This window comes from Amblyraja radiata, chromosome 16 (assembly GCF_010909765.2).
Source record: "Amblyraja radiata isolate CabotCenter1 chromosome 16, sAmbRad1.1.pri, whole genome shotgun sequence".
In the NCBI taxonomy this organism is placed as follows: Eukaryota; Metazoa; Chordata; class Chondrichthyes; order Rajiformes; family Rajidae; genus Amblyraja; species Amblyraja radiata.
Genome location: NC_045971.1, coordinates 26,838,321 through 26,865,153, shown reverse-complemented (window position 1 = coordinate 26,865,153; position 26,833 = coordinate 26,838,321). Strand labels below are relative to the sequence as shown.

General features: G+C 44.5%; 1 protein-coding gene across 1 annotated transcript; it reads right to left on the bottom strand.

Moving 5' to 3' along the window:
- Positions 1 to 1,085: 1,085 nt before the first annotated feature.
- Positions 1,086 to 21,865, bottom strand: asb16 (ankyrin repeat and SOCS box containing 16). The gene is made up of 5 exons (XM_033035353.1): positions 21,431 to 21,865; positions 19,367 to 19,634; positions 17,645 to 18,137; positions 16,365 to 16,478; positions 1,086 to 2,006 (listed from the first exon to the last, which is right to left on the bottom strand). The coding sequence occupies exons 1-5, from the start codon at positions 21,726 to 21,728 to the stop codon at positions 1,821 to 1,823; spliced, it is 1,359 nt and encodes a 452-aa protein (XP_032891244.1). The 5' UTR covers positions 21,729 to 21,865; the 3' UTR covers positions 1,086 to 1,820.
- Between the last annotated feature and the right edge of the window lie 4,968 nt (positions 21,866 to 26,833).

Sequence of the window (26,833 nt, the reverse complement as noted above, 5' to 3'; positions counted from 1 at the left end):
TGTTTGTTGAGTGCCATCATTTCTGAAATGGTCTTAAAGTAACTTAACTGTTATAAAGCAGTAATAAGTGATTTTTGTCCAAACAATTGGAACTTGCATAAAATTTTTGCATTATTAACAGGGCTGCCAACTCTCACGCATTGAGCGTGAGACTCATGCATTTCACAAAATTCTCATGCTCTCACGCTGATCACAAAATTTCTCACACTCAAATATCTGCGGGTGCTGAAAGTTCAAAATAAAGCAAAAATTGTTTTAGAGGTGAGTAAAAACCATGAGGTGAATATCAGGTGAATGCATAGTCTTTTTCCCAGGATATGTGATTCAAGCACTAGAGGGTTTAAAGCAGGGCTATCAAACTACCAGCACCAACCCCCCTCCCCCATCCTCCCTGAGGCACGGCACACACCTCCCACCCTCACCTCCGGCGGCTCTATGTCCGTCGACCGCTCTGTCCACACCCCATGGAGTTTTAACCCCGGCCCGAAGCCAGGAGCGGACCGGGTGAGTGCCGCCTCCGGAGCCTACAATGGGAGGGGGAACAGCCCCTCCCACACCCTCCCCCCCTCGGTCGCTACGCTCCCTCGCCATTTCTCACTCTCAACTCTCACCCAATGTTGGCAGCCCTGAGGTCAGACAGCATCTCGAGAGAAAAGGAATAGGTGACATTTTGGATCGATATCCTTCAGACCGTCTGAAGAAGGGTCTTGGCCCAAAACGTCACCTATCCCTCTTCTCCAGAGATGCCGTCTGTCCCGCTGAGTTACTCCAGCTTTTTGGTGTCTATCTTCATTTTAAACCAGCATCGCAGTTCCTTCCTACACTATCTAGGTGGTAATGCATACAGATTATTTGCAGGTGCTTATTTAAGAATATTTGAAGTTGTAATTAAGTGCTTGCACTGATTATCAATGACATTGGCATTCCTTGGAATAGGGACATTAGATTGTTGGTAAATTTATATACCTAACATTCCTCTATAATTTGAAAAACATTAATTGAGTATCAATTTCTATTTGTAGAAAATTATTTCAAATTACTACCAATCACTGCATGTAGAAATAATATAGTTCCCAATAGGACTTAAAAGGTCTGAAAATATTTTTTATTTTATTGTTATAACACTTTCATAGGCATTTTAGTACTCTCATTTGAACAGGGTAACAGTAGTGGTGATGAGCCAAAACAATTTTGGCAAATAGCATTAAAAAGTAATTTGTGGCTGTGTTCATTAGCGATTCCAAAAATATTATTTCACTGTTGTACAGTAAGGGGTAATTTACAATTGTTATTAACCTTCAAACACATTTTTGTAATGAGCAAGAAAAACAAAGAACTCCGTGAAAACCCAAGCAGTCAGGGAGAGAACATGCAAACTCCAATTAGACAGCACTAGAAAACCCAGGTTCTTGGAACTGTGAGGCAGCAGGAACTGAAGTTCAGGTTAAATTATTAAACTACAGTATGGAAAATAAAATCTGCAAGATCCATCTAGTGTACCAATAACTTAAATAAAACACATATTCATTGAAAACACAAGTTTCAAATACGTAATAGCAAACAACAACATTATTTAATACGATTTCCTGCAATTTTAGGGTAATCCCTTTGGCTTTGTTCATTTAATTGTACCAAATAAAGGAGATTGCAAGGAGTGCAAATTAGCAGGCAAAAAAAAAGATAGGAAGCACCAAACTCATCCTGGATAAGTCACTTCATAGCATTTTTGTTTCTAATCCAGTGGGCGAAACCATGTAATAAAATATGGTGATGCAAAAATCTGTGCCTTTCCAGAAATTTCAACTTTTATTATTATCTTTTCATTTGAAACCACCTTCACATTTCAACAGTAAAAACTCCTTGAAACTACTTGGAAGTGGTAACTGTGGTATGACCGAATGGCATTGAGTTCCAAGATACTTCCTTAAAGCACAGCGTGCAAGATGTTGAAGAGAACGTGGTTTGTTGGTCATTTGTACAATGGATTCGTAGAAAGCCTCGTGTTCCTGAAAGAAAGCAGATTGGTCTGTATCATACCTAATTCGGTGAACCTTGAATGTTCAGATAATTTGGGGATATTGGAAACAATGCAATTATGAAAATGGAGCAGAACAGAGGCGCAGCAGTAGTGTTGTTGCCTTACAGCGCCGGAGACCCTGGTTCAATCCTGACTACGGGTGCTGTCTGTACGGAGTTTGTACGTTCTCCTTGTGACCATGTGAGGTTTTTTTCCGGGTGCTCCCCTTTCCTCCCACACTCAAAAGACGTACAGGTTGGTAGGTTAATTGGCTTTGGTAAAATTGTAAATTGTCCCTAGTGTGTAGGATGGTGTGGTGTGCAGGTGATCGCTGGTCGGCATGGTCTCAGTGGGCCAAAAGGCCAGTTTCCACGCTATATCTCCAAAGTCTTAAAATGTATCCCATTGTGATTAATGAACTATTGTGTTGAACTATTTGATTTCATTTGCTGGCTTATGCCTGTGTCAATTTGTATTTTTTTCCTTTTCAAATATTTGACTAAGTCCTTTCTATCAGTTTATAGCCACAGTCATTTTAGCCAGTTGTGGTTAAAACAGTTCCAGCTTTTATCATTTAGAATAAAAACTGAAAATGTTGGAAACCTGACATAAAATTAGAACTACATGAAGCATACATTAGCTCAAGCAGAAGCTCGAGGGAGATTAAAACAAACTAAGATCGATTTTACGGATTGTGTATCTACTTTCCCTCCATTTAGAAAGTTTTGTAGTAAAAATTCGAAAAGGTACTCAAGGTGAGACAAGGATAATTAAATTGGCATCTCAAACAGCTCCCAAGAGATCTGTAAAGTTGACAGATAAACTGAACACTTTAATTCTTATGAAAGGTCTTAAAATGCAATCTAGGTTTTGCTCGACAGTGATGCTTGTCTGCTCTGCTGCAGCTTCTCAGTATTTTCTGTTTTTATGCCAGATTCCTTTAATCTTGCAAGTGTCAACATACAGTATTATTCTAACCGAAAATAGACTCACAATGCTGGAGTAACTTAGCGGGACAGGCAGCATCTCTGGATAGAAGGAATTTTCTCATGGAGCGACCGCAGGCAGTGAGACTGGGCCCGCACCTGTCCTCCACCATCACCCTGAGCACCGGCACACCACAGGGTTGTGTACTAAGCCCCATGCTCTACTCCCTCTTCACTCACGACTGTGTCCCTGCATTCGACACCAACACCATCGTGAAGTTTGCAGACGACACAACAGTGATTGGGCTGATCACCAACGGTGATGAAACAAAATACAGAGCGGAGGTGCAGAACCTGGCGGACTGGTGCGCCAATAACAACTTGGCACTAAACACCTCCAAGACCAAGGAGCTGATCATTGACTTCAGGAGGTCCCATTCTGGAGAATACGACCCAATCTCCATTTATGGGGAAAGTGTGGAGAGAGTGTCCAGCTTTAAGTTTCTGGGCACTCACATTTCAGAAGACCTCACATGGTCCACAAACACCGCCGCGCTGGTCAAGAAGGCACAGCAACGACTGTTCTTCCTGAGGACATTAAAAAAGACTGGTCTGCCCCAACAGCTGCTGACAACGTTCTACCGCTGCACCACAGAGAGCATACTAACGTATGGCATCTCTGTGTGGTATCTCAGCTGCACGGAGGCGGAGAGGAGAGCTCTTCAGCGCGTCGTCAACAGAGCGCAGAGGATCATCGGGACAGAGCTACCAGCCTTGGAGGGCATCTACCACACGCGGTGCCTCAGGAAGGCCCTCAGCATCCATAAGGACTCATCACACCCCTGCCACGGTCTGTTTCAACTACTTCCCTCTGGCAGACGTTACAAGGCCTTCTACGCCCGAACCTCCAGACTCAGGAACAGTTTCATCCCAAGAGCTATAGCGGCTCTGAACCGGCCCTAATGAGTGCCCCCCCACCCACCCCCTTTGGACAGTCTCCCTCAGATGGTCACGTCAATTAATTCAGCTTGTTTATTTATGTATTGTATTTATTTACCTTTCCTGGACATCAGTGGAGCTGCACACTAAATCTCGTTGCACTGACGTGCAATGACAATAAAAGATATATTATTATTATTATTATATTATGGGTGACGTCTCGCGTAAGAAGGGTCTCGACTCGAAACGTTACCCATTCCTTCTATCCAAAGATGCTGCCTGTCCCACTGAGTCACTCCAGCATTTTGTATACATCGTCGGTGTAAACCAGCACCTGCAGTTTCTTCCTACATATTATTCAAACCTCTGTCTTCAGATTTCTCTAATAATTATTTTGCATCTACAAAGGTGAGTTACGCGAGTTTATTTTAGGGGGATCAGTGGTGAAGTGTTTATGCAATTAGTTTTGGTGAACTTTGGGTTTGGTAGAAGCCAGTGTGGTCAAAAGGGTACATTGTGCTTCAGCAGTCTACATTTAGTACACAGGGTTTGCCCACATATTTGCTTGATTTCCTCTCCACCGACCCAGAATCCTAAAACATGTGTCAGGCACCTTATTTGCATGTGATATGGAATTGTTGATACGGAATGTGACACACTGTTACTCATTTTAAGACACACAAGACAATCTGACATTTGCCAAAAAAATGCCAATATATTTTTAAACCTCCTTGTTCTCATTTTTAAAGCATTTTGTCAAAGGGTTACCCAGAACTATCTCACCGAGTCCCAGGTTTCACCTCCAGTCGTTGGTGAATTAGCCGACCTCTGTCAGAGCAACAGAGCTATTGCAATTCTGCTTAGAAAGGGAAATATTAATTCATGCATGGCTTATCAATGCATTATAACTTTTCGATAAATTATGTTATAAGCATCTTGGGACCGAGTGTAATGATAATTGTGGATAGGCAATATGTAATATTAAAAATTAAATGTAAATTAAACTTGTCCTTATAAAAAATATTAAAATGCATATGTTATGGCACCTGCGAGTTCAGTCTCTTGAAAGGAAAAGTACCAATCAATTTAGCATAATAATGGACTCTGTCCACCTATTTCTCTCCATGAGGAAAGTTTCATATAAAAATACCCTTTGACCTCAAATTGCTCAGATTAGACAGGCAATCTTTCGCATAGATGATTACAAACTTTTGCTATTCAGAAATTGAAAACCACACTTAATCCAATCGAAAGAAGATCTCTAATGTCAGAAGTGAAACTGAATACATCTTTAGTTTGCCAAGATGAATTAGTGAAATCGTAAAGGGCCTGTCGCACTTGGGCGACCTAATCCGCGAGTCCAGAAGAGTGCTTCAAGCTCGAGGGCACTTGCCTGGAGAGCCTCGAGCTGGATCAACCGGCCGCGTTGAAACCGCGAGCTGGATCAACCGAACCGCAAGCTGCATCTAACACACACACACACACACACACACATACACACACACAGACACAGACACACACACACACACACACACACACACACACACCCAGGGTTATCGGAGGAGCGCTGTCTGAGCGATGAAGAGGAAGGTAAATGGCTGCCACAGAGTACCATAAGTCCTTTGGAGTGTGGGGGGGGAAAGAAGGGGACAATTTTAAGACGTATAATAAACTTTAGCGGGCATTTTACCTACCAGTAGGTTATCCTTGGTCGTGAAAACTCCAATGAGCCAATCAAAATGCTCTGTCAGCGAAGGAAAATGCCTACGGCTGCCCTCGACTGCCTATAAGTAAATAGCAACCCAACTACGAGTGAAAAAGACCCATTCCGACCAAAAATAGGTTGAGGAAAATGTTTCAGCATATTGAAGAAGGAAGGTAAGGGTTACTTGAAGTTTACACCACTGGGCTGTAAGGTGGCCTAATGAAATATGACGTGCTGCTCCTCCAATTTGCGTTTGGCCTCACTCTGACATTTCTATGTTTGAAACACTGCCTATTTGATCATAAATAAAAGCATTAGTAAAATACTGCACTGCCTGTTATAATGTTTGGCTCCATTTACTACTCATTAGAGAATAAATTCAGATAAATACTATTTTGGCACAATTACTTTAAACTGCCATGTTCAGATACAAATGTGATGCATTAGTAGTAGAGTAAATTCCAAATTAAATGGACTGCTCTCAATGTGAAATGAAGTGATTATTGAATATGGAAAAAAACAGTGCTGGAGAGTATGTGATACCATATATTTGAAGTAATATTGAAATCTTTCTTGTAATTATGAACATTACAGTACCTTTTTTTGGTTCATAGGAGATTGGTAGTGACAGTATGTTGAACTGTCAAAGAATATCAGGAATGAAGCAGTGAGGACATACGAGGATTTGACTGCAGTGTTGTGGTGAGCAAAGATGCCTGTAGGCGCTGCTGTCACCGGGAGGAATCATTATTTGTCAGATGTCTTTAGCACTGCCTGTGTACAGGGAGTTTGACATACATGGTGCTTACACAGTGCCCTTCATAATGTTTGTGACAAAGACCCATCATTTATTTATTTGCCTCTGTACTCCACAATTGAGATTTGTAACAGAAAAAAAAAATCACATGTGCTTAAAGTGCACTTTGTCAGATTTTAATAAAGGCCACTTTTATACATTTTGGTTTCACCATGTAGAAATTACAGCAGCGTCTATACATAGTCCCCCCCCCATTTCAGGGCACCATAATGTTTGGGACACAGCAATGTCATGTAAATGAAAGTAGTCATGTTTAGTATTTTGTTGCATATCATTTGCATGCAATGACTGCTTAAGTCTGCGATTCATGGACATCACCAGTTGCTGGGCATCTTCTTTGGTGATGTCTTCTCTCTCTACAGCCATCTTTAGCTTATGCTTGTTTTGGGGACGTCCCCTTCAGTTTTCTCTTTAGCATAGAAAAGACATGCTCAATTTGGTTCAGATTGGGTGATTGACTTGGCCACTCAGAAATTGACCATTTTTTAGCTTTGAAAAAACTTCTTTGTTGCTTTAGCCATCAAGTCTACGCTGCCATTCAATCATGGCTGATCTCTCTCCCTCCTTACCCCATTCTCCTGCCTTCTCACCATAACCTCTGACACTTGTACTAATCAAGAATCTATCTATCTCTGCCTTAAAAATATCCACTGACTTGGCCTCCACAAGAGAACCCAGCACTGATCTCAGCAGAACACCACAGGTCACAGACCACCATCCATAACAATACTTTTCCACCACTACCTTCTGTCTTCTATGGGTAAGCCATTTCTCAATCCAAACTACCAAATCATCGTGGATATCATGCATCTTAATATCCCGGATCAGCCTGCCTCAAGAGACCTAGTCAAATGCCTTACTAAAGTCCACGTGGACAATATCTGCTGGTCTCATTACCTCTTCAAAATACAATCAAGCTTGTTAGACATGACCTGCCTTGCACAAAGCCATGCTGACTATCTCTAATTAGCTAATTCTCGTCCACTAGTAAATCCTATTCCAAAGAATCCTCTCCGATAGCTTCCCCTCCTCTGATGTGAGGCAATTGGCTCTATAGCATTTGCGGCACCGTGCTCTCCGTTGGTTTATAATATTACAAGGAATGAATTGATGGCATAAGCATGACTTCTGAGATAGTAGGAATTTCATGAAGAGATTGAATTGGATCATCCACAAGGCAATTCTAGTTAAATATCATTGCAAAAGCTTCATATCTATCCCAGGGCACCTGCATGCTGAGCTCCATCATCATTGTGGATGTTCTTGGAGCTACCCACTTCCCTAATGAAATCTTCCTCATCATTCAAAAACAGATGTGGTTGGTTAGCAGAGCTTAGATCTAATCAAAGATTGTGGAATCATTTAGTGTCTATTTCATTTTGCTTTTATAGTTTAGTGTGTTTTGTCGCTTAGCCCGGTTGTTCTCAATCTAAATACATCTTATGCTGATCCTGATGTGACTATCTGCACTCTGGATTAAATCAGGGTTGGTTTGATTGTAGTGGATATAGACTGAAGAATACAACTCAACCAATACTGATGATCCATGGGGCTTCAAGGAAACTCAGTTTTGAGCTGCCACGTCTGTCCTGAATTTATCCCACTCAACATGAGGGTGGAGCTACATAACACGGGGCGGGTGTACCCTTTTCATTCATACCATGTTGTCATCGTATTTTAACCTCGTCCATTTTTGTCATTAAACAATTATACTTAGCTGATTTCCTGATTCTGGAAACTTGTATAAAATTTATCAACAGAAACCCCCCCAGAAATGTTGTGAATCTAGCAGAATATATATTTTTAAAAACAAAGAACTGCAAAAGCTTATTTATACCATAGATAGACACAAAGTGCTGGAGTAACTCAGCGGGTCAGGTGGCATCTCTGGAAGAAAATAATAGGTCCTTTTCTTTTTCAATCCTTTTCCTCCAGGGATGCTGCTAAGTTGCTCCAGCATTTTGTGCCTAACTTTAGAATATTTATCTTGTTCAGCTGGGTTTCTCTATTCTCCGATATATACATTTCTATATATTTTGCTATGTAACCCCATTTTTTGCTAATGTAACCCCACTTTTTAAAAAGGTAAATCATGTCTGACGAATCTTATAGAATTTTTCGAGGATGTAACTAGTAGAGTGGATAAGGGAGAACCAGTGGATATGTTATATCTGGACTTTCAGAAGGCTTTCGACAAGGTCCCACATAAGAGATTAGTATACAAACTTAAAGCACACGGTATTGGGGGTTCAGTATTGATGTGGATAGAGAACTGGCTGGAAAACAGGAAGCAAAGAGTAGGAGTAAACAGGTCCTTTTCAGAATGGCAGGCGGTGACTAGTGGGGTACCGCAAGGCTCAGTGCTGGGACCCCAGCTATTTACAATATATATTAATGATTTGGACGAGGGAATTGAATGCAACATCTCCAAGTTTGCGGATGACACGAAGCTGGGGGGCAGTGTTAGCTGTGAGGAGGATGCTAGGAGGCTGCAAGGTGACTTGGATAGGCTGGGTGAGTGGGCAAATGCATGGCAGATGCAGTATAATGTGGATAAATGTGAGGTTATCCACTTTGGTGGCAAAAACAGGAAAGTAGACTTTTATCTAAATGGTGGCCGATTAGGAAAAGGGGAGATGCAACGAGACCTGGGTGTCATGGTACACCAGTCATTGAAAGTAGGCATTCAGGTGCAGCAGGCAGTGAAGAAAGCGAATGGTATGTTAGCATTCATAGCAAAAGGATCTGAGTATAGGAGCACGGAGGTTCTACTGCAGTTGTACAGGGTCTTGGTGAGACCACACCTGGAGTATTGCGTACAGTTTTGGTCTCCAAATCTGAGGAAGGACATTATTGCCATAGAGGGAGTACAGAGAAGGTTCACCAGACTGATTCCTGGGATGTCAGGACTTTCATATGAAGAAAGACTGGATAGACTCAGCTTGTACTCGCTAGAATTTAGAAGATTGAGGGGGGATCTTATAGAAACTTACAAAATTCTTAAGGGGTTGGACAGGCTAGATGCAGGAAGATTGTTCCCGATGTTGGGGAAGTCCAGGACATGGGGTCACCGTTTAAGGATAAAGGGGAAATCCTTTGTGGTGAATCTCTGGAACTCTCTGCCACAGAAGGTAGTTGAGGCCAGTTCATTGGCTATATTTAAGAGGGAGTTAGATGTGGCCCTTGTGGCTAAAGGAATCAGGGGGTATGGAGAGAAGGCAGGTACGGGATACTGAGTTGGATGATCAGCCATGACGGTGCAGGATCGAAGGGCCGAATGGCCTACTCCTGCACCTATTTTCTATGTTTCTATGCTATGTATCATATTACATTATTATTTATGGCACAGATGGAAGCCATTCAGTCTGGCAGGTCCATGCTAGCTCTCAGAGCATTCTCATCCTCTTCCCTCAGTAGCTCAGTAAATTAATTACTCTCAAAAGCCCTTTAACAGCATTTGCTTTTTTTTTGTTGCCACTTATCAACATTAAGGGAAATTTCCAGTGGCTAATTCACCAACCAGGTGGGAGGAAACCGCAGCAACCAGCCAAAACCCACATGGTCATAGGGAGTGTAGATGGTTTATGCATGCAACCAATAATATAGCTACCTCAATACCACTTAGTTACCAATTATAATAACGCCTTCTTCTCCTTCTGCGCGGTACAGTAGCAGACTGGAGACAGTGACTGCTGATGTGTGTTTAACCCTGTGTTCTCATTAAAGACTAGTGTAAAGTACAAGTGTGTCTGATCATCCATTTACATGGTGTCAGTCGGAAAAGACTCGCGTCTCCTGTTTCCCGGGTTTTATTTATTTTTCTGAGTTTTATTTCTTTCTCCGAGTTTTGCTTTCACTGACCATGGCATCCTCGTGCCGAAAGCCCGCGCCCCTCATCTTTGATTCTGACATCGCAGAGCGCTGGGCTACCTTCGAGTTGGACTTCAGCCACTACATCAACATCGCACATCGGAACGAGCCCGATGCGGTCAAAGCCTCTCTACTTCTCAACCTTGCTGGCCCCGATGCCATGAGGAGAGCAAGAACCTTCACCTACGACCCGCCGGTCTTGGGTCCCGATGATCAGGTACAGATCTACGATACTGTCACTCTACTCAACAACGTACCTCGGTGACTGCCAATCACCCCCCCACCCCCCGGACACTTATTATCACTTATTATTATTTATTCAAATCATTTGCTATGTCGCTCTTCCAGGGAGATGCTAAATGCATTTCGTTGTCTCTGTACTGTACACTGACAATGACAATTAAAATTGAATCTGAATCTGAATCTGAATCTGAATCTGAGATACCTCTAGAGACTGCTGACGACCCGGTATGCCTGCTGCGCAAGTTCAGGGAGATTTGCGACCTGCCCTCGAACCGTATTTTAGAGAGGGCGCGTTTTTTCACCAGAAAGCAGCTGCCGGAGGAACCTGTTGAATGTTTCATTGCTGACCTGCGATACCTAGCCCAAAGGTGCCGTTTCGGTGCAATGACAGACCAGCTTACCAGGGACATTTTAGTGACGGGGATGCTAGATCAGAGGTTAAGATCGGAGCTCCTCAGGAAACCAGATCTGACTTTGAGCGAGGCCATGCACGCCTGCAGAATGGCTGAGGTCGTTGACCCGCAGATCGGTCAGCGGGGGTCGGACACAAAATCGATCAATCTGCCCGGGTTTAACAGACCGCGTCCTCGGATGGATAACACAAAATTTGTGCCACGGGCCAGCTACGGTCCCGGCGGGGTGCCCCAATTGCAACTACATGCATCAAAAGCAGTCGCCGTGCCCAGCCTACGGCAAATCCTGCAACTTTTGTAAGAAGTTAAATCATTTCTCTGCAGCTTGCCGTTCCCGTGGGAAAGTTCCACAGGTTTCTAGACCTAACTTAAACATGCTGATGCAAATTGATAACCAGTATGGTTCCCAGTCCTCGCTAGACACGGCCCACGATTCTGATCCAATTAATTCTCAAGGGGAGGCGAATGTGTTCTCACTCCTCCACGCACCTGGCCGACTACCCGATCCGACTGTCCTGGTTACTGTCAACAATTGCAGTTTCCATGCTAAGCTCGACACGGGTGCCAAGGTCAACGTAATGTCAACAAGCCTGTTCAAGAAGATTAGAAACAATGAGCTCCTAACTGCAGACCGCTCCACTCTTCATGCTTACGGGGGCGAGGTGCTGAGACCGATGGGAAAGGCCACCTTCAATTGCGTGCTGAAGAAAACATCGCGGGCCCTTACGTTTTATGTTTTGAACTCTGACTGTGTGACTCTGTTGGGCAACCAGGCATGCCAGGACCTGGGACTGGTGTCGTTCGACCGAACGGTCCACAAAGTGCTGATTTCGCTGGATCCGATATCGGAATACCCAGACCTGTTTAACGATGAGCTGGGCAAGCTGCCCATCACCTACAGAATTGCCATTGACCCGAAGGTGGCGGCCGTGGTCCGCGCACCGCATAGAGTGTCCCACGCCATGAAAGACAAAGTTGAGTTGATGTTGAACGACATGGTCGCCATGGGAGTGCTGGAGGTGGTCAGCGAGCCCACCGAGTGGGTCTCCACCATGGTTGCCACCCTGAAAAAGGACAGAAACGAAATACGCGTGTGCATCAACCCGAAGGATTTAAACCTCGCAATCAGGCACCCCCACTACCCCATGAGGACCGTGGAGGACGTTGCAGCCCAAGTCGGACAGGCCACCATTTTCTCAGTCCTCGACGCGAAGAGTTCCTTTTGGCAAATAACACTGGACAAGGGCTCCTCCGACCTGACGACGTTCTCGACACCGTTTGGCAGATTTAAGTTTCTGCGGATGCCATTCGGCATCAATTCTGCAAGCGAGGTGTTTCAGAGGGCGATGGAACAGTTGTTCTCCGGCCTGCCGTGCGCCATCATCGTGGATGACATCCTGGTTTATGGAAAGGACGTTGCCGAGCACGATATGAACCTCCGCCGCGTCCTGGATCGGGCTCGGCGGATCAACCTGAAGCTGAACTCTAAAAAGTGCAGGTTCCGGGTCTCGGAGGTCACTTACGTCGGGCATGTCTTCACTTCGGACGGACTAAAGCCCGACCCATTGAAGGCTGCCGCAATCACCGAGATGCCGGCTCCCACCGACGTGCTCGGTCTGCAACGATTCCTGGGTATGGTGAACTACCTAGGGAAGTTTATACCCAATCTCAGCGAGCTGAGCTCGTCCCTGCGGCAACTGACCAGAAAGGTCACCGCTTGGTCCTGGTTCCCGCAACACCAGCAGGCGTTCGACTGTCTGAAGTCCAAGTTGATCAGCACCCCGACACTAAGGTTTTTCGACCTACGGCGCCCGATCACTGTCACCTGCGACGCCTCCAGGTTTGGGCTCGGTGCAGCCTGCGTACAGTCCTCTGATGATGGATCGCTGTATCCTGTCTCGTACGCCTCCCGCACCATGACCGACACCGAACAACGGTATGCTCAGATCGAAAAAGAGCTGCTCGATCTGTTCAACTGCTCCAAATTCAAGGACTTCCTTTTTGGCAGCCGTTTTACGATCGAGACTGACCACCAGCCGCTGGTGACCATTTTAAACAAGCCGATCCATGTTGCTCCTGCCAGGCTGCAGCGCATGATGTTGCAGCTACAGCGCTTTGACTTTAAACTAGTCTACAAGAAGGGCACGGAGATGCACGTTGCCGACACTCTCTCTCGCGTCCCACGGGCTTCCTGCGACCGCCACCCCTACGAACAAGAGGATCTACTTGTGCTCGGCGTTAACTTTGTTCCCACTAAGCAGCTCCAGTGCCTGGCCGAGCACACCGCTGCTGATCCCGCTCTGCAGCGACTTTCTTCCGTGATCAAACGTGGCTGGCCAAGCAAGCGCACCAGTGCACCGGCTGAGGTTCAACCCTTCTTCCTGGTCCGCAACGAGCTGGTGATCCAGGACGGCATCATAGTTAAGGGTCACAAGGTCGTGGTCCCTTCCTCCCTGTATGACCAGTACTTCAACGTGGCCCACAGCGGGCACCCTGGGGCTGATGCGACGATCGCCCACGCTCAGTGCCAATTCTACTGGCCTGGCATGGCCAAGTACATCCGAGACCGCATCTCGTCCTGCTCTACCTGCAACAACCTTGTGCCCCACCAGCTACGGCAGCCACTTTTACAGCAACCGGCGCCTGCCATGGCCTGGACTTCGCTGGCTGCTGACATCTTCGAATGGCGTGGCAAGCAATATCTCGTCCTGGCCGACTCATACTCAAACTGGTTCGAGGGGGACCTTCTTACTTCGCTCACGTCCGAGATGGTTATCCGCAAGCTGCGAAGACATTTCTCCACTTTCGGCTACCCGGTCCGTTTGCAGACCGACAACGGCAGGCAGTTCACAAGCAACGAGTTCAAGGCATTCGCCAGCAAATGGAACTTCCACCATTTCACCAGTAGCCCGGAGTACCCGCAGAGCAACGGTCTTGCGGAGCGGGCTGTCCGGAGTGCCACACTTTTAATGGAGCAATCGCGCCTGACAAACTCTGATTTTAACCTAGACCTCCTGAACCTCAGAAATATCTCCAGAGACCCGACCATGGGTTCACCTGCCCAGCGCCTGCTGTCCAGGACAACCAGGCCACCGATCCCCATTGCTCAACACAAGCTGCTGCCTCAAGTGTTGGAACCTCCGTCGAGAAGCGCATACAGGAAAGACATGACGTCCAACGGCGGTCCCACGACAGGTCGTGCAAACCTCTTAAGCCTTTGCTGCCAGGACAGGTCGTTCGGCTGCAGACTGCCAGCGGCTATTCCCGTCTCGCAACAGTGGTTGGCGTGGCCGAGTCTCCCCGCTCCTACCTGGTTGACTTTGATGGAACTGTTTATCGCAGGAGCCGTCAGCATCTGCTTGCCGTGAACGAGCCGAGACTGCCGCCTGAGGGTCCATACGCTCCGCCGTTGCTGTTCCAGCCACCGACAACCGTCCCGGTTTCTGACCCCTGCATGCCCCAGACCCCTCGCGTGCCGCGATCTCCTCTGCGTGGGTCGCCCTGTGCCGACCGCGTTTTCACCCCTCCTGCATGTCGGTCCCCCCTACCGTTCTCGGTTTACCCTGCGGCTTCGCCGTCTCCAGCTCCCGCTGACTCCTCTGTTCTTTCCAGTGAAGGGAGGGAAGGCATGGTCCGTACGCGCTCGGGTCGGGTTAGTAAGCCGCCTGTTCGTTACGGCGATTTTGTTTAATTTTGTTTAACTCTGTTGCCATGGTTCCATGCCATGTTTGATTTTCTAAGGGGAAGGATGTAGATGGTTTATGCATGCAACCAATAATATAGCTACCTCAATACCACTAACCACGCCTTAGTTACCAATTATAATAACGCCTTCTTCTCCTTCTGCGCGGTACAATAGCAGACTGGAGAAAGTGGCTGCTGATGTGTGTTTAACCCTGTGTTCTCATTAAAGACTAGTGTAAAGTACAAGTGTGTCTGATCACCCATTTACAGGGAGAAAGAGCAAACTCCACAAAAAACAGCACACAAGGTCAGGATCAAATCAGATCACTGGAGTTATGAAGCAACAGCATTAGCTATAGTGCAACCCATCTGTAAAGATCTATTTGAAAGCAATTATCCTCAAACTTGTAGGATGTAGTTTTCAAAAAAAAAATCTAACTTTTACACACTACATATTGTACCTACTATATTGTACCTACGAATGCCTACTTTGAAGAAGTTCTCCTCCTTCCTCCGACATCTGCAGTATCCGGTGAGCGGCGCGACTCACGTCGTTGCGGCCTCTGCAGTCCGTTTGTCTTTTTGTTATTTTTTGTCCCGTTTTTATGTAATTTATTGTAGTTTTTATTATTTTTTTGATGGGGTATGTGTGTGTGTGTGTCTGAGGGGGCGGGGGGTGGGGGGGGAAACTTTTAAAATCTTTCCCTTGCACGGAGAACCCGACCTTTTCCCTGTCGGGTCTCCGTTGTCGTTGGGGCTGCAACGTGGAGCGGCCTCCAGCAGGAACGTCCTGGGGCTCCAGTCGCGGAGCTGCGGAGCTACTCACCATCATGGAGCTGGCCGAGTCCGGAGCGGGTGGAGCTGTGGTGGCGCGCTGCTGTGACCCGACCCCCGGGGATTCGGAGGCTCCAACCGCAGGTCTGGTGGACGGTGACACCGGGAGCCTGTGGGTCCCTGCTGGGAGACCGCTTTTCGAGACTTCTTCAACGGCGACTTCACCCGCCCGAGTCGCGGGGTCGAGGAGTGCCTGGAGTGGGGCCTTACATCACTGCCCGGCACGGCTTCAACGGCTGCGGGACTTTGCTAGAGCCCACCGGGGGCTCCAACAACAAGACCCGGAGCGTGGCCTTGCATCGCCCGGCGTGGCTTTAATGGCCGCGGGACAATTGCCATCGCCCACCGGGGGCTTTGACTCTGACATTGGGATGGGAATGGGGAGTGCAGGGGAGAGATAAGTTTTTTTGCCTTCCATCACAGCGAGGAGGAGATGCGCTGTGATGGATGTCTGTGTAAACTGTGTTGTGTCTTGGGTCTTTTTTTTCATGTGTGTATGACTGCAGAAACAACATTTCATTTGAGCCTCTATGAGGCTCAAGTGACAAATAAATTGTATTGTGTATTATGTGTACTAGAATACCTGACCATCTCGAAGATATAATTAGGCCTCCAGTTTTCTTTTTTAAAAAGGAGTTTAACTTGTAGAACAGTTATCTTATGTGAAGATAGACACAAAATGCTGCAGTAACTCAACGGGACAGGCAACATCTCTGGAGATAAGGACTAACCCGAAACGTCATCCATTCCTTCTCTTCAGAGAAACTGCCTGTCCCACTGAGTTTCTCCAGCACTTTGTGTCTATTGGCGGTGTAGACCAGCATCTGCAGTTCCTTCCTGCACAAGTTATTTGTTTTGACTTTATTAAAATGCTTTTCTCTGGTCACCCATAATGTACTATTCTCCCTCCACATACTTGCCACACTTCTGGGGGCACCGCTTCTAACCAAGAGTCGCAGAATGGGATGCACTCGTAGGTATTTAACACAACTTCCATTGTCTGGGGAGACATTGCGCATTGCTTGAGTATCTAAAAGAGAGACAAACTTTACAATGTTACATATTCCTCAGTGATAGTTTATAATAATAGTAGTGCATGTTACCAGAACTAGCAAATCGACTTTGTAAGGAAAGGACATACAATTCTGCAGCACAGTGCATGACAATTACACTACCATTAAAGTACCAACCATGTACAGCACCAGTATTGTGTGTAGTTGTTCTTGCTGCCATGCTAGAGAAAAAATATTGAACTGGATGGAGTTCAAAAATGATTTACGAAGATGTTACTAGGTCTGCTGGGTTTGAGTTTTTAAAGACAGGCTGGATGGGCTCACCCATTCCTTCTCTCCAGAGATGCTGCCTCACCCGCTGAGTTACTCCAGCATTTTGTGTCTACCTTGGATAGGTTGAGACCAGTTTTCCTGGAGCGTAGGAAGCTGAAGGGTGAGCCGACAGAGGTTTATACAAATCATGAGGGGCTTAGACTAGGTTAATAGCCCCAAGGTAACAGATTCTAAAACTAGATCTCATACATTTAAGGTGAGAGGGAAAAGATTAAAAAGTGACCAGAGGGGCAACTTATTCACACACACAGCATAGAATGAGTTGCTAGAAGAAGTGGTAGAGGCTGGTACAATTACAATGTTTAAAATATACCTAGACAGCTACATGGAGAGAAAAAGAGGATGAGGCAGGCGTGGGACTAGCTCTATTAGACAACTTTGTTGCCATGGGCTAGTTGGGCCAGAGGGATTATTTCTGTGCTGTACAGTTCTGACTCTCGGTAATGATAATTTAACTTATTTAGCAAACCTAAATCCCTTGGGTGTCAGGTGTAATAAAACCAACCATATTCCCATAAGGTCATAGATCACAGGGACAGAATTAGGCCATTCGACCCATCAAGTCTACTCTGCCATTCAATCATGGCTGATCTCTCTCTCTCTCTCTCTCTCTCCTAACCCCATTCTCATTCCCTCTCCCCATAACCCCTGACACCCATACTAATCAATAAATATTCTCCTAATTTTACTGTCTAATGAATGGAGTGTAAAATTAGTGTTGCACCCAAATTGGCCAGTTTGCTGACAGCTGGGTTAGGTTGCGATTTCTTTCCAGGTTTGTTGGTTCTCTAACCCTAACCTTGAAGCTCACATTGGCATTGTGCAAAATAATAATTGCAAAGGCTGATACCTTGGGATTAACTGGAGCTGCTCCGTGGTTCAGGAGTATTAAGACAATTTGCTCCGGGTGATAGTCCAAGTGATCTTCAACCGCCAGTAAGATGCAGTCCATTGGTGTGTAGCCAGCACAGTTCTCAGCATTGACAGAAGCACCGTGCATCAGTAATAAATCCACAATCCCAGGGTGACCATTCCCACAGGCATTGTGGAGCGGCGTGTGCTTCTTTTTCCCAGCAGTTTTCACGTCAGCTCCACTACTGATCAGCATCTTGCAGACTTTGTAATATCTACCAAAAGCCTCTCGTTTCTCCACATAAGAGCAGGCAGCATTGAGTGCAGTCTCTCCTTCGCGGTTCTGCTTGTGGCAGTAGGCACAGTAGCTCAGGTAAAGGTCCACGTGCTCGTCCAAACCATGCTTTGCAGCAACATGAAGTGGAGTGATCTGTCTATCCCGGGTCTGCATGTTCACTCTGGCATTATGTTCCAGCAAGAGCTTAGCACACCTGAAACAGCCATGAAAAAGCTAAATGAGCCCCACCTTACATATTTCCTCAATTGCAACTGCAAACGGTTGATATTTTGTTAGTTCTGTCAACTGAGACAAACTGCAAGAACACAGCAAGCCAGTGACACATACACTAAACGTCCCAAATATTCTGTTGATACAGAATGTAATTTTAGACATGTATTTATTCTGCAACTTAAATTCATTCACAGATAGTCAAAACCTATTCATGTAGCCAACGCATATTGAAATCTTAAAGTGTCTTCAACTGCCCAAGTTTCAGTGTGTTAGGCTGCATATTATGGGGCCAGGATTATACAGGTATCATTGATCTGGCATCATGATGGCATTTCTGAATTTCTCTTGTTGTGTTATTATTGATTATAGTTGGACACAAAAAGCTGGAGTAATAATGGGCCTGTCCCACTTAGGCAATTTTTTTGGCGACTGCCGTGGCTGTCATAATCGTAGCAGGTCGCCAAAGAAACGGTGACTGGACCCCCCCCCCCCCCCCCCCCCCCCCCCCCACGACAATGTCTACGACAATGTCCACAACAACCTACCACCTTGTTGACGTTAAGCTACTGCAAGCTACTGACAACCGGCGACCCATTAGGACGTCCACCTACGACCACACCTACGAGAACCTACGACCACCCGTGACAAGCTACGACAAGGTACGACCCTGTCGGCAACAACTGAAGACAACTTAAGACAATTCAGTCGCCGGTGCCTGTCGCCGGTTGATGTAGGTAGTCACCAATGGAATTCACCGAAGTCAGCACCAGCGACAACCACACCGACCAACATGTCCCATCTACACTAGTCCCACCTGGCTGTGTTTGGCCCATATCCCTCCAAACCTGTCCTATCCATGTACCTGTCTAATTGTTTATTTAATGTTACAATAACCCCAGCCTCAACTACCTCTTTTGCCAGCTCATTCTATACACCCACCACCCTTTGTGTGGAAAAAGTTACCACTCAAATTCCTATTAAATCTTTCCCCTTTCACCTTAAACCTGTCCTCACCATCTAAGGTGCTAAAAATGATATAGTAATTAAAACGTTAATAATATGTCTACTATTTGGTGTATCAATAATGGATTATATGTTAAATGCTGTGAATTTCCCTATATTCCCTCCTTGAAAATTTAAGTGAAGGAACAATTATTCTGCTTGGAATAGGTTGCAACATAGCTGCACATTGGCAAGAAATGAACTTACAAAATGGTCTGTGGGCTGGTGCACAGGTGCAGAGGAGCATACCCTTCATCAGAGATTGCATTGGGATCAGCTCCAATTCTGAGCAGAAGTTTGGCACATTCAGTGTGCCCATTGGCACAGGCAGCATGCAAAGCCGTTGCTCCTCCAGGCTCTGCATTAACATCAGCGCCATGTCCCAGTAAGTGCTTCAGACACTCTGTGTGCCCTCGCTGTGCAGTGATATAGAGCGGCGTTGTTCGTTTCTGTTTGGAGGTAAGTGACCAAAGACCTGAAGCACAAAAACAGATTGCACAATCTTTACAATGTTGTACGTGGCATTTCTGACTCAAACTACCACCCAATGCAGCAAATCTTTTTAATTCCATGTGACACAGATGTACCATTATCCTTGATTTGAACAATGCAATTCTGTAAAGATTCACTTGGCAAAAATGTGCCATTAATAATGGTACATACAATGGAAGAGCCTTTTGAAATTTGTAAGAAAACAGTGTAAGAAAACATTTGTAAGAAAAGTTAAATAAATAACTGATAATCCAGGCTTCTTCAGGGCAGAATTTAGTCACATTTGGAAGAGAATGGGATAGTTGGGGACAGTCAGCATGGCTTTATCTGTAGAAGTCATGTCTTAGTAACTTGTTTGTGTTTTTTTTTTCAGGAGATGACATAGGAGATTGATGTGGGTAGCATAGTGAATGTTGTCTACATAGATTTCACATGCTTAAAACGCTTGCAGTATCTATAGTTTCACCTTTAATCTTGTGATTTGCGACATACGCAAGAAGAACCTCGATCTTATTCAAATATGTGCACAGCCTTTTGCAGAAAATCGTTTTCTGCAGATTTAAGTGATAAATGGAATTTATAAATCAAAATATTTAGAAAACCAGGCTAACAAACATCTTTGAAGAAAACGAGAACAGATATAGCATGTTGAGTTCTTTCTTCTGTCCTGTGGCAAACAAACAACAATTAGATAGAGTAGAACAGGGAGAAGGAGAAGAAAACAACTCCCATAACAATCATGCACCAAGGAATGTGAAGAATGTTAGTGCTTTTATCTGGAGAACAGTCGTTGGATTCAATGGTAGATAATAGGCACTTGAACTAATAGTTGGCATAACAAGAAATCAAAGAAATATATTTACATGACACATTGTGTGTTAATAATCATAGGAATGGTGGAACAGAAGACATGTTGGCAGGCTGAGCAAGTTTCAATGGCTCATGAAAACTTGTGGTAAAAAACATGCAGGCTGACAAAGTGTTGTTAAACTACTGAATATTAAAACGCTGAAGACACAGATGTGCTGCTTTCCAATCATAGTAAAACAGAACAGAAATTCCCTGTTTGATTCCAGGTGCATCATTCACTCTCCACTCATCAATATTACATCAAAAGCAATTAAAATAATAATTGGTGGGAAGAGAGAATTCTCAGTCTAAAGTTTGTGTTTGTGAAGATGCTTCTGATTTTATCCATGTTGCAAATAAGCCAAGGGTAATGTCCAACAATGTAGGAATGAACTCTAGGTACAGGTTTACACCAAAGATAGACACGAAATGCTGGAGTAACTCAGTGGGGACAGGCAGCGTCTCTGGAGAGAGACGGAATGGGTGGAGACCCTTCACAGCTCGGGGACCATGGTTAAATGTGGAGTGGATTTCCTTGGTTCAATGACAAAAACTCCAAAGCAGTTATATTTAAAGTTTACTAGGAAGAAAAGCTGAAGATCATCTCTAGCCTCAAAGAAACTGATACAACCAAGATTCCCTTGTGGCATATTCAACTTCAGTTACTGGGCATTGGATGAGCTAAAATTAAAAAGGCATCTAACTGACCAGGAAAGAATTCGAGAGAACAGGGAAGAGAGGGGAAAGTACAGATTGAGCTCTGGAGATAATATAGGATGGGTTCCAGTCTGAAGAGGAAATGCAGTTTGAAGAAGGAAGCCCTTCATGCCACTTGGCTCCTGTGTAATCATTGTTGGGAAGAGCAACATAAAGTTACATAACGTTCCACCATGAAGCGTTAAGTGTGGACCATTGAAGTGAGGTTCATACCTAGTTCTGCTGACCAGCTCAGTTCATGGCTGATTGTCGCAACGATCGTGTTGACCGAATCTTTGCTCAGGAAGATGTCCCCGATCTTGTCCAAATCCCCGCTCAACAGGGCCTCGTGAACAGACGGATCGGTGCTGACCTTCGGCCGTGGTCTTGTTTCCCCAACTGGACGTTGGCTGGCAACGGTTGTGTGTCTATGTCTGTACAAACCTCGTCTTCGTTCCTCCAAATCATGCAACTCTCTCCGTAACCTCAGCGACCGGAATGTCGAGGAAACACCAAAAGTGTCCCGGAACATGGTTCGAAGGGCATTCACCGTTACAAATCCTGAAGCGGGTTACATTTAGATGATCCGCGCCGTCACACTTGGGCTGAAACCAATATTCACACACGATTCCAAGTAATTTTCAAACAAGGTCACAAGACCAAACATTCAGCCGCGCACTGAGTTTCGCTCGTATGTGGTGTGATGTTTGTGATATAAACAGACAGTGAGCATAGCTGTGAATACTGCAGTGTCATTACATGCTTTTAGAATGGGTAGAATCTTCCGAGGTACAGGGTTTAGTCAAGTTAAAAGTGTTCCTGAAACAAAACTAAACCGCAAGTTCATCCATCAACATACATAATGTATAATAGTTTGAGCGATTGAATGCACACTTGCATCTGTGAAAGATGTCACTGATAGCAATTTTACTCATTATCTAGATTAAATCACATTAAAACAAACATTCAAACTTCAGCAGTGTGTGCATCTACGATCGAAAGCTTAGTTTAAACGTATCAGCGGATTCCTCCACTCCATGCCGTTTGGCAGCAGTGGTAACTGATTTGGGCTGTTTGAGCGGTGCTATAAAGCATTATGAATCTACATTCTGCATAATTGTCAAAGCTGATGAAATTATCTGCATTTCATAAGTTATAATACATAGAACATTTAAAAAAAATGAAACACGCTTCCATTATTTATCACGTGAATAAATTACTCTATAATTTCCTTACATTCTATTTTGTGAAGAAGGTATACAAAAGGTATGAAAGAGTTCCTGTTTACAAACCATGCATTTTGTTAGATAAAATTAGCTTAAACTCAGTTGAAGAGTGTTTTATTGTCATGTATCCCAGATAGAACAATGCCATTCTTACTTGCTGCAGCACAATAGAATATGTAAACATAGTACACTGTACACAAAATAAATCAGTTATTTCCATCAAAAGATGGGAATTCAACCTATCTGAGAAGCTGCAACATGCCCAGATGGAAATGAGGTGTTGTTCATCTAGCCCGTATCATTGACAAAAAAAGGTCAGGGCGGAACTGATAGCAAATTAAGTGACAGGCGATTGGAAGATCTGGGCGACTCCTGCATTCAACAGCACATTTAAAGCAAGAAAAAAAGGATCTTGTTTCTACACAAATTTGCAGAACCTTAAAAGGCACTGCAAAACCCATAATGTCAACTTTACTATTTTAAAAGTATATTCATATTGGTAAATTTATAAGTCCAATGACCCATTTATACACAGCAGTCTCAAACATTGAAACTGATCACAAAATAATATTACCCCAAACATCAGAGGACTCTTGCTGAAACTATGGATCATTTACAATAAGCTGTGAGAGTTATCACTTCCTCAACTTTAACTAAGCACCCCAAAAATTACTTTTCAACAATGCAGCAATGCGTTACATTGACCTATATGATAAGTGCTCAAGTCTCAGGAACGAGTCTTGATCACACAATCTACTTACACAAAGCAAGTACTAGCACACAGCCACGTCAGTCTAGTTATGAAGTGAGGGCAGTGAAGAACAAAATCAGTACGAGGACATGAAATGTAAATGATTGGATTTGAAACATTACTTTCATAGATCATTAGAATTTGAACTATAGATGCTTGGAATAGAATCCATACTCCCCCTTCCTCCTCACATATCTCTGAAAACCTTGATATCTCAATGAGTTATTTTATTAAAATAAAATGGGCATTTAAGACGATTGAAACTTTTCAGTGAATACATGTTGCAAGCTTTGTGAGTTGGAACATGATGTGTAAAAATCTATGCCCTACGGGAGTACGGACCTGGTCCTGGAAGGTGGCATTAGACTGGGTATCTTTTACTTGGTTGGTAGACGGGTCAAATAGTATAATTTCCAGTACTTTTCTTTGACTGTATGATACTTTACATCATGCTGTATTCGTAGATGATTCCTCTGTGGATTGTATCGGGAATTGAATGAAACAGACTTTAATTTTTATTTAGGAGTATTAACTAATTACCTTTAGAAGACTGCGTAGAAATTCCCAATAATTTTTTTCTCTCACTGCAATCTTATTTAGTTCTTCACTTCCAGCAATAGAATTGAAAATTGATCAAGAAAATAATGTGGCCGTTGGCTTGCAACAATGGAAGGTATTTGCTTAAACTGTTAACCCTCATTTAGAAATCATATCAGATATCTATAGATATTATTATGCAAATCAAGGGACATGGGTTAATGCAGATAGGTGGGACTGCAATAAAAGTTCAATGTAATCATACTGAATGGCAGAACAGGCATGAGGAAACAAATGGCATACACCTGCTTCTATTATACAGGTTCAACACAATGGCGCAGTTGACAGAACTGCTGCCTTACAGCGTCTGAGACCTGGGTTCGATCGTGACCTCGGGTGCTGTCTGTCTGGAGTTTGCATGTTTTACGTGATTGCATGGGTTTTATTACATTACAAAGACATCCGGGTTTGTAGGCTAATTAGCTTCTGTAAATTGCCCCAAATATGGTGGGGTGGGGTAGGAAGGTGGGATAACATAGAACCAATGCCAATGGGTGATCGATGGTCAGCATAGACTTGGTGGGCCGAAGGGCCTATTTCAATTCTCTCTCTCTCCAAATTAAATTCAACTGATAATTGAATGTGGCAATTCCAAGCACTGCATAACCCCAGCAGGCAAGGCCCAAGACATTCAGTTCCCTAATTATTCTGCAAAAAGTGATTGTGGAAACTTTTGTTGCGTTTCATTTCAGCTCCTTCAAGTGTGGCGATACACAGCCGGCCTCTGAAATTATTGACCCCTGCCATTTTAACATCAGTGGATTGAATTACTACAGCTTATGATATTTATAAATCCAAGCAAAAGAATCCTGAAATAGAACAGACAGATCACTCCTAAAACAACTTGCCTGCATTCATATGCACATATAAATCAATGTCTTAAATAAAATGATGAACTCTTCAAAATAGATTCAAATCTGGAAAGTCCAGTTTTAGATTAACGTTTGAGATGGAAATAACCAACAAATCATCCTTGGAAGAGAAATTCTATGTAACTGAGGAATTTTAAAAGGTGGAATGATATGGTGTCTTTATGACGAAGGCATTTCAAAACACTTCATGGCCTGAAGCACATGTAAGTGAACACAAACCCCAATAAAACAGTGCCACGGTGATATAATTATCTGTTTTTATTGATTTAGGTGCAAGATTAACCTTGACCAGGAGGTTAACTTAAAAACTAAAAATTGAACGTCAAAAATAGAAATAAAAACAGAAAATGCAAGAGGACCGTTGCATGTCTTACAGCAAGACAAGAGACAGAAAATATTCTGGACAATGATATTTCAAATCTGAAAACAAAATCATTTTGAACATAGAGAATAGGTGAGGTTTTTGAGAGAATAAAGATAGGTCTGTGATGGGGTGGAGATAAACAAAATCTACATGACCCAAATTCTGTTGGTATCATCTAAAAGCAGGTGATGTGTGCCTGGATACGGTATAGAGTGAGATGAATAAAGTGCAGGAGAGAGAAAATGAATACCAGAATCATGGGATACAAAATACAACAGTTGCTGCAAGAAAGTAGAATTCTGGAAATACTCAGCAGGTCAGGTAGCATCTGCTGTGATTAAAAAAAAATGAGTTCATGTATCAGGTGGGTAGCTTACATCAGGACTGGCCCTGAAACCAACAGGAAAGGTTGGATATGTGAAATTATTGAATTCGGTATTGGGTGCCATAGTCTGCAACATTGGTGGCGTACTGTTCCTTCAACTTACTTTGGGATTTGAAGGACTGTTGGAAATTAATCAGAAAATCAGGATTATCCCAAGTACCATCAGTGAGCGAGATTGCTGACGTTTCTAAAGTGGAACTTTAGATTCAAAGCTCCTCTCAGAAATAAAAACGCCAGAGGCATTGCCCAAGCAATGGAAAATAAAATGGACAATAAGCCCCACTGAAGGACAGAATTCTTTGGAGAATTTAAGAAAATAACCAAGGTTGGAGTTGCAAACTAGTAGTAGAGAATGCAAATATACTACCTAGATTTTACATCAGAGATGTTAGCATTGTTGCAGATGCAAAGTAAGGTGGTAGGAGCATCATTAACCCTGCCAATGTATTCAACTTGTCATTTTTCTGTGATGTACTTTGTAGGTAGGTAGGGGGCGCTGCAGTTGCAGCAGCCTGTCAGCAGCGCGTTAGTTTTTTCAACTTTTTTTATTTTTTTAGTATGTTTTTGATGTTTCTCGGTGTGTGTGGTGTGGGGGGGGGGGGTTGAGGGGGAAACCGTTTCGGCCGCCTCCTCCACGGAGAGGCGACTTTTTCCAGGTCGCCTCCCCCGTGGCCTAACAGCAAGGATCGGCGCGGCCTTTCCCGGAGACGCGCCCGGGGCTTCAGCGGCGGGCGCAGCGTGGACTCTCGGCGTGGAGCGGGCGAGCCCTCGCTGGAGGGGAGCGCTCCGTTTCGCTGGGCCGGGGCAGCCGGCAGCCTGAAGCCGCGCGCGGTCTGCACAGCTCCAGCTGGTGCGGCGTCTACAGCCCGGGATCCCTCGTGAGGGAACCGGGGGAAGAAGAAGCCATCACTGCCGGCCCGCGGCCAACATCTACCGCGGGTCTGGCATGGACTTACCATCACCCCTGGAGGGGAGCTTCGACCACCGGCCCTGCGGTCTGCGGTGCTTCTGGCTGCGGCGCGGCGGGAACCTTAAATCTTCAACCGCCGGCCTGCGGCCTACACCAGCCTGAAGCCGCGGTCTCCGGTGGGGAAGAGCCGATCCTGGACTTACCTTGCCTTTGACTTTGTCCCTTACCATCTGGACGCCCGCAGCAACAGCTGCGGAGGGTGGAGGTCCCGACCACGGGGGAAAATGGAGGAGGTCTGGCCAAGTTCTGTGCCTTCCACCACAGTGATGAATGCTGTGGTGGATGTTTGTGTTATATTTTTTATTGTGGTTGTGTGTTCTTTATTATTGTACCGCTGCTGACAACCCAAAATTCCACCGACCCTGGTTGTGTGGCAATAAATTCTATCAATCAATTCTATCAATCAATATAATGCAATTTTGGCTTTCATTGTTTAATGGAGAGTAAAACAAAAACAGTTCCACATATTTAA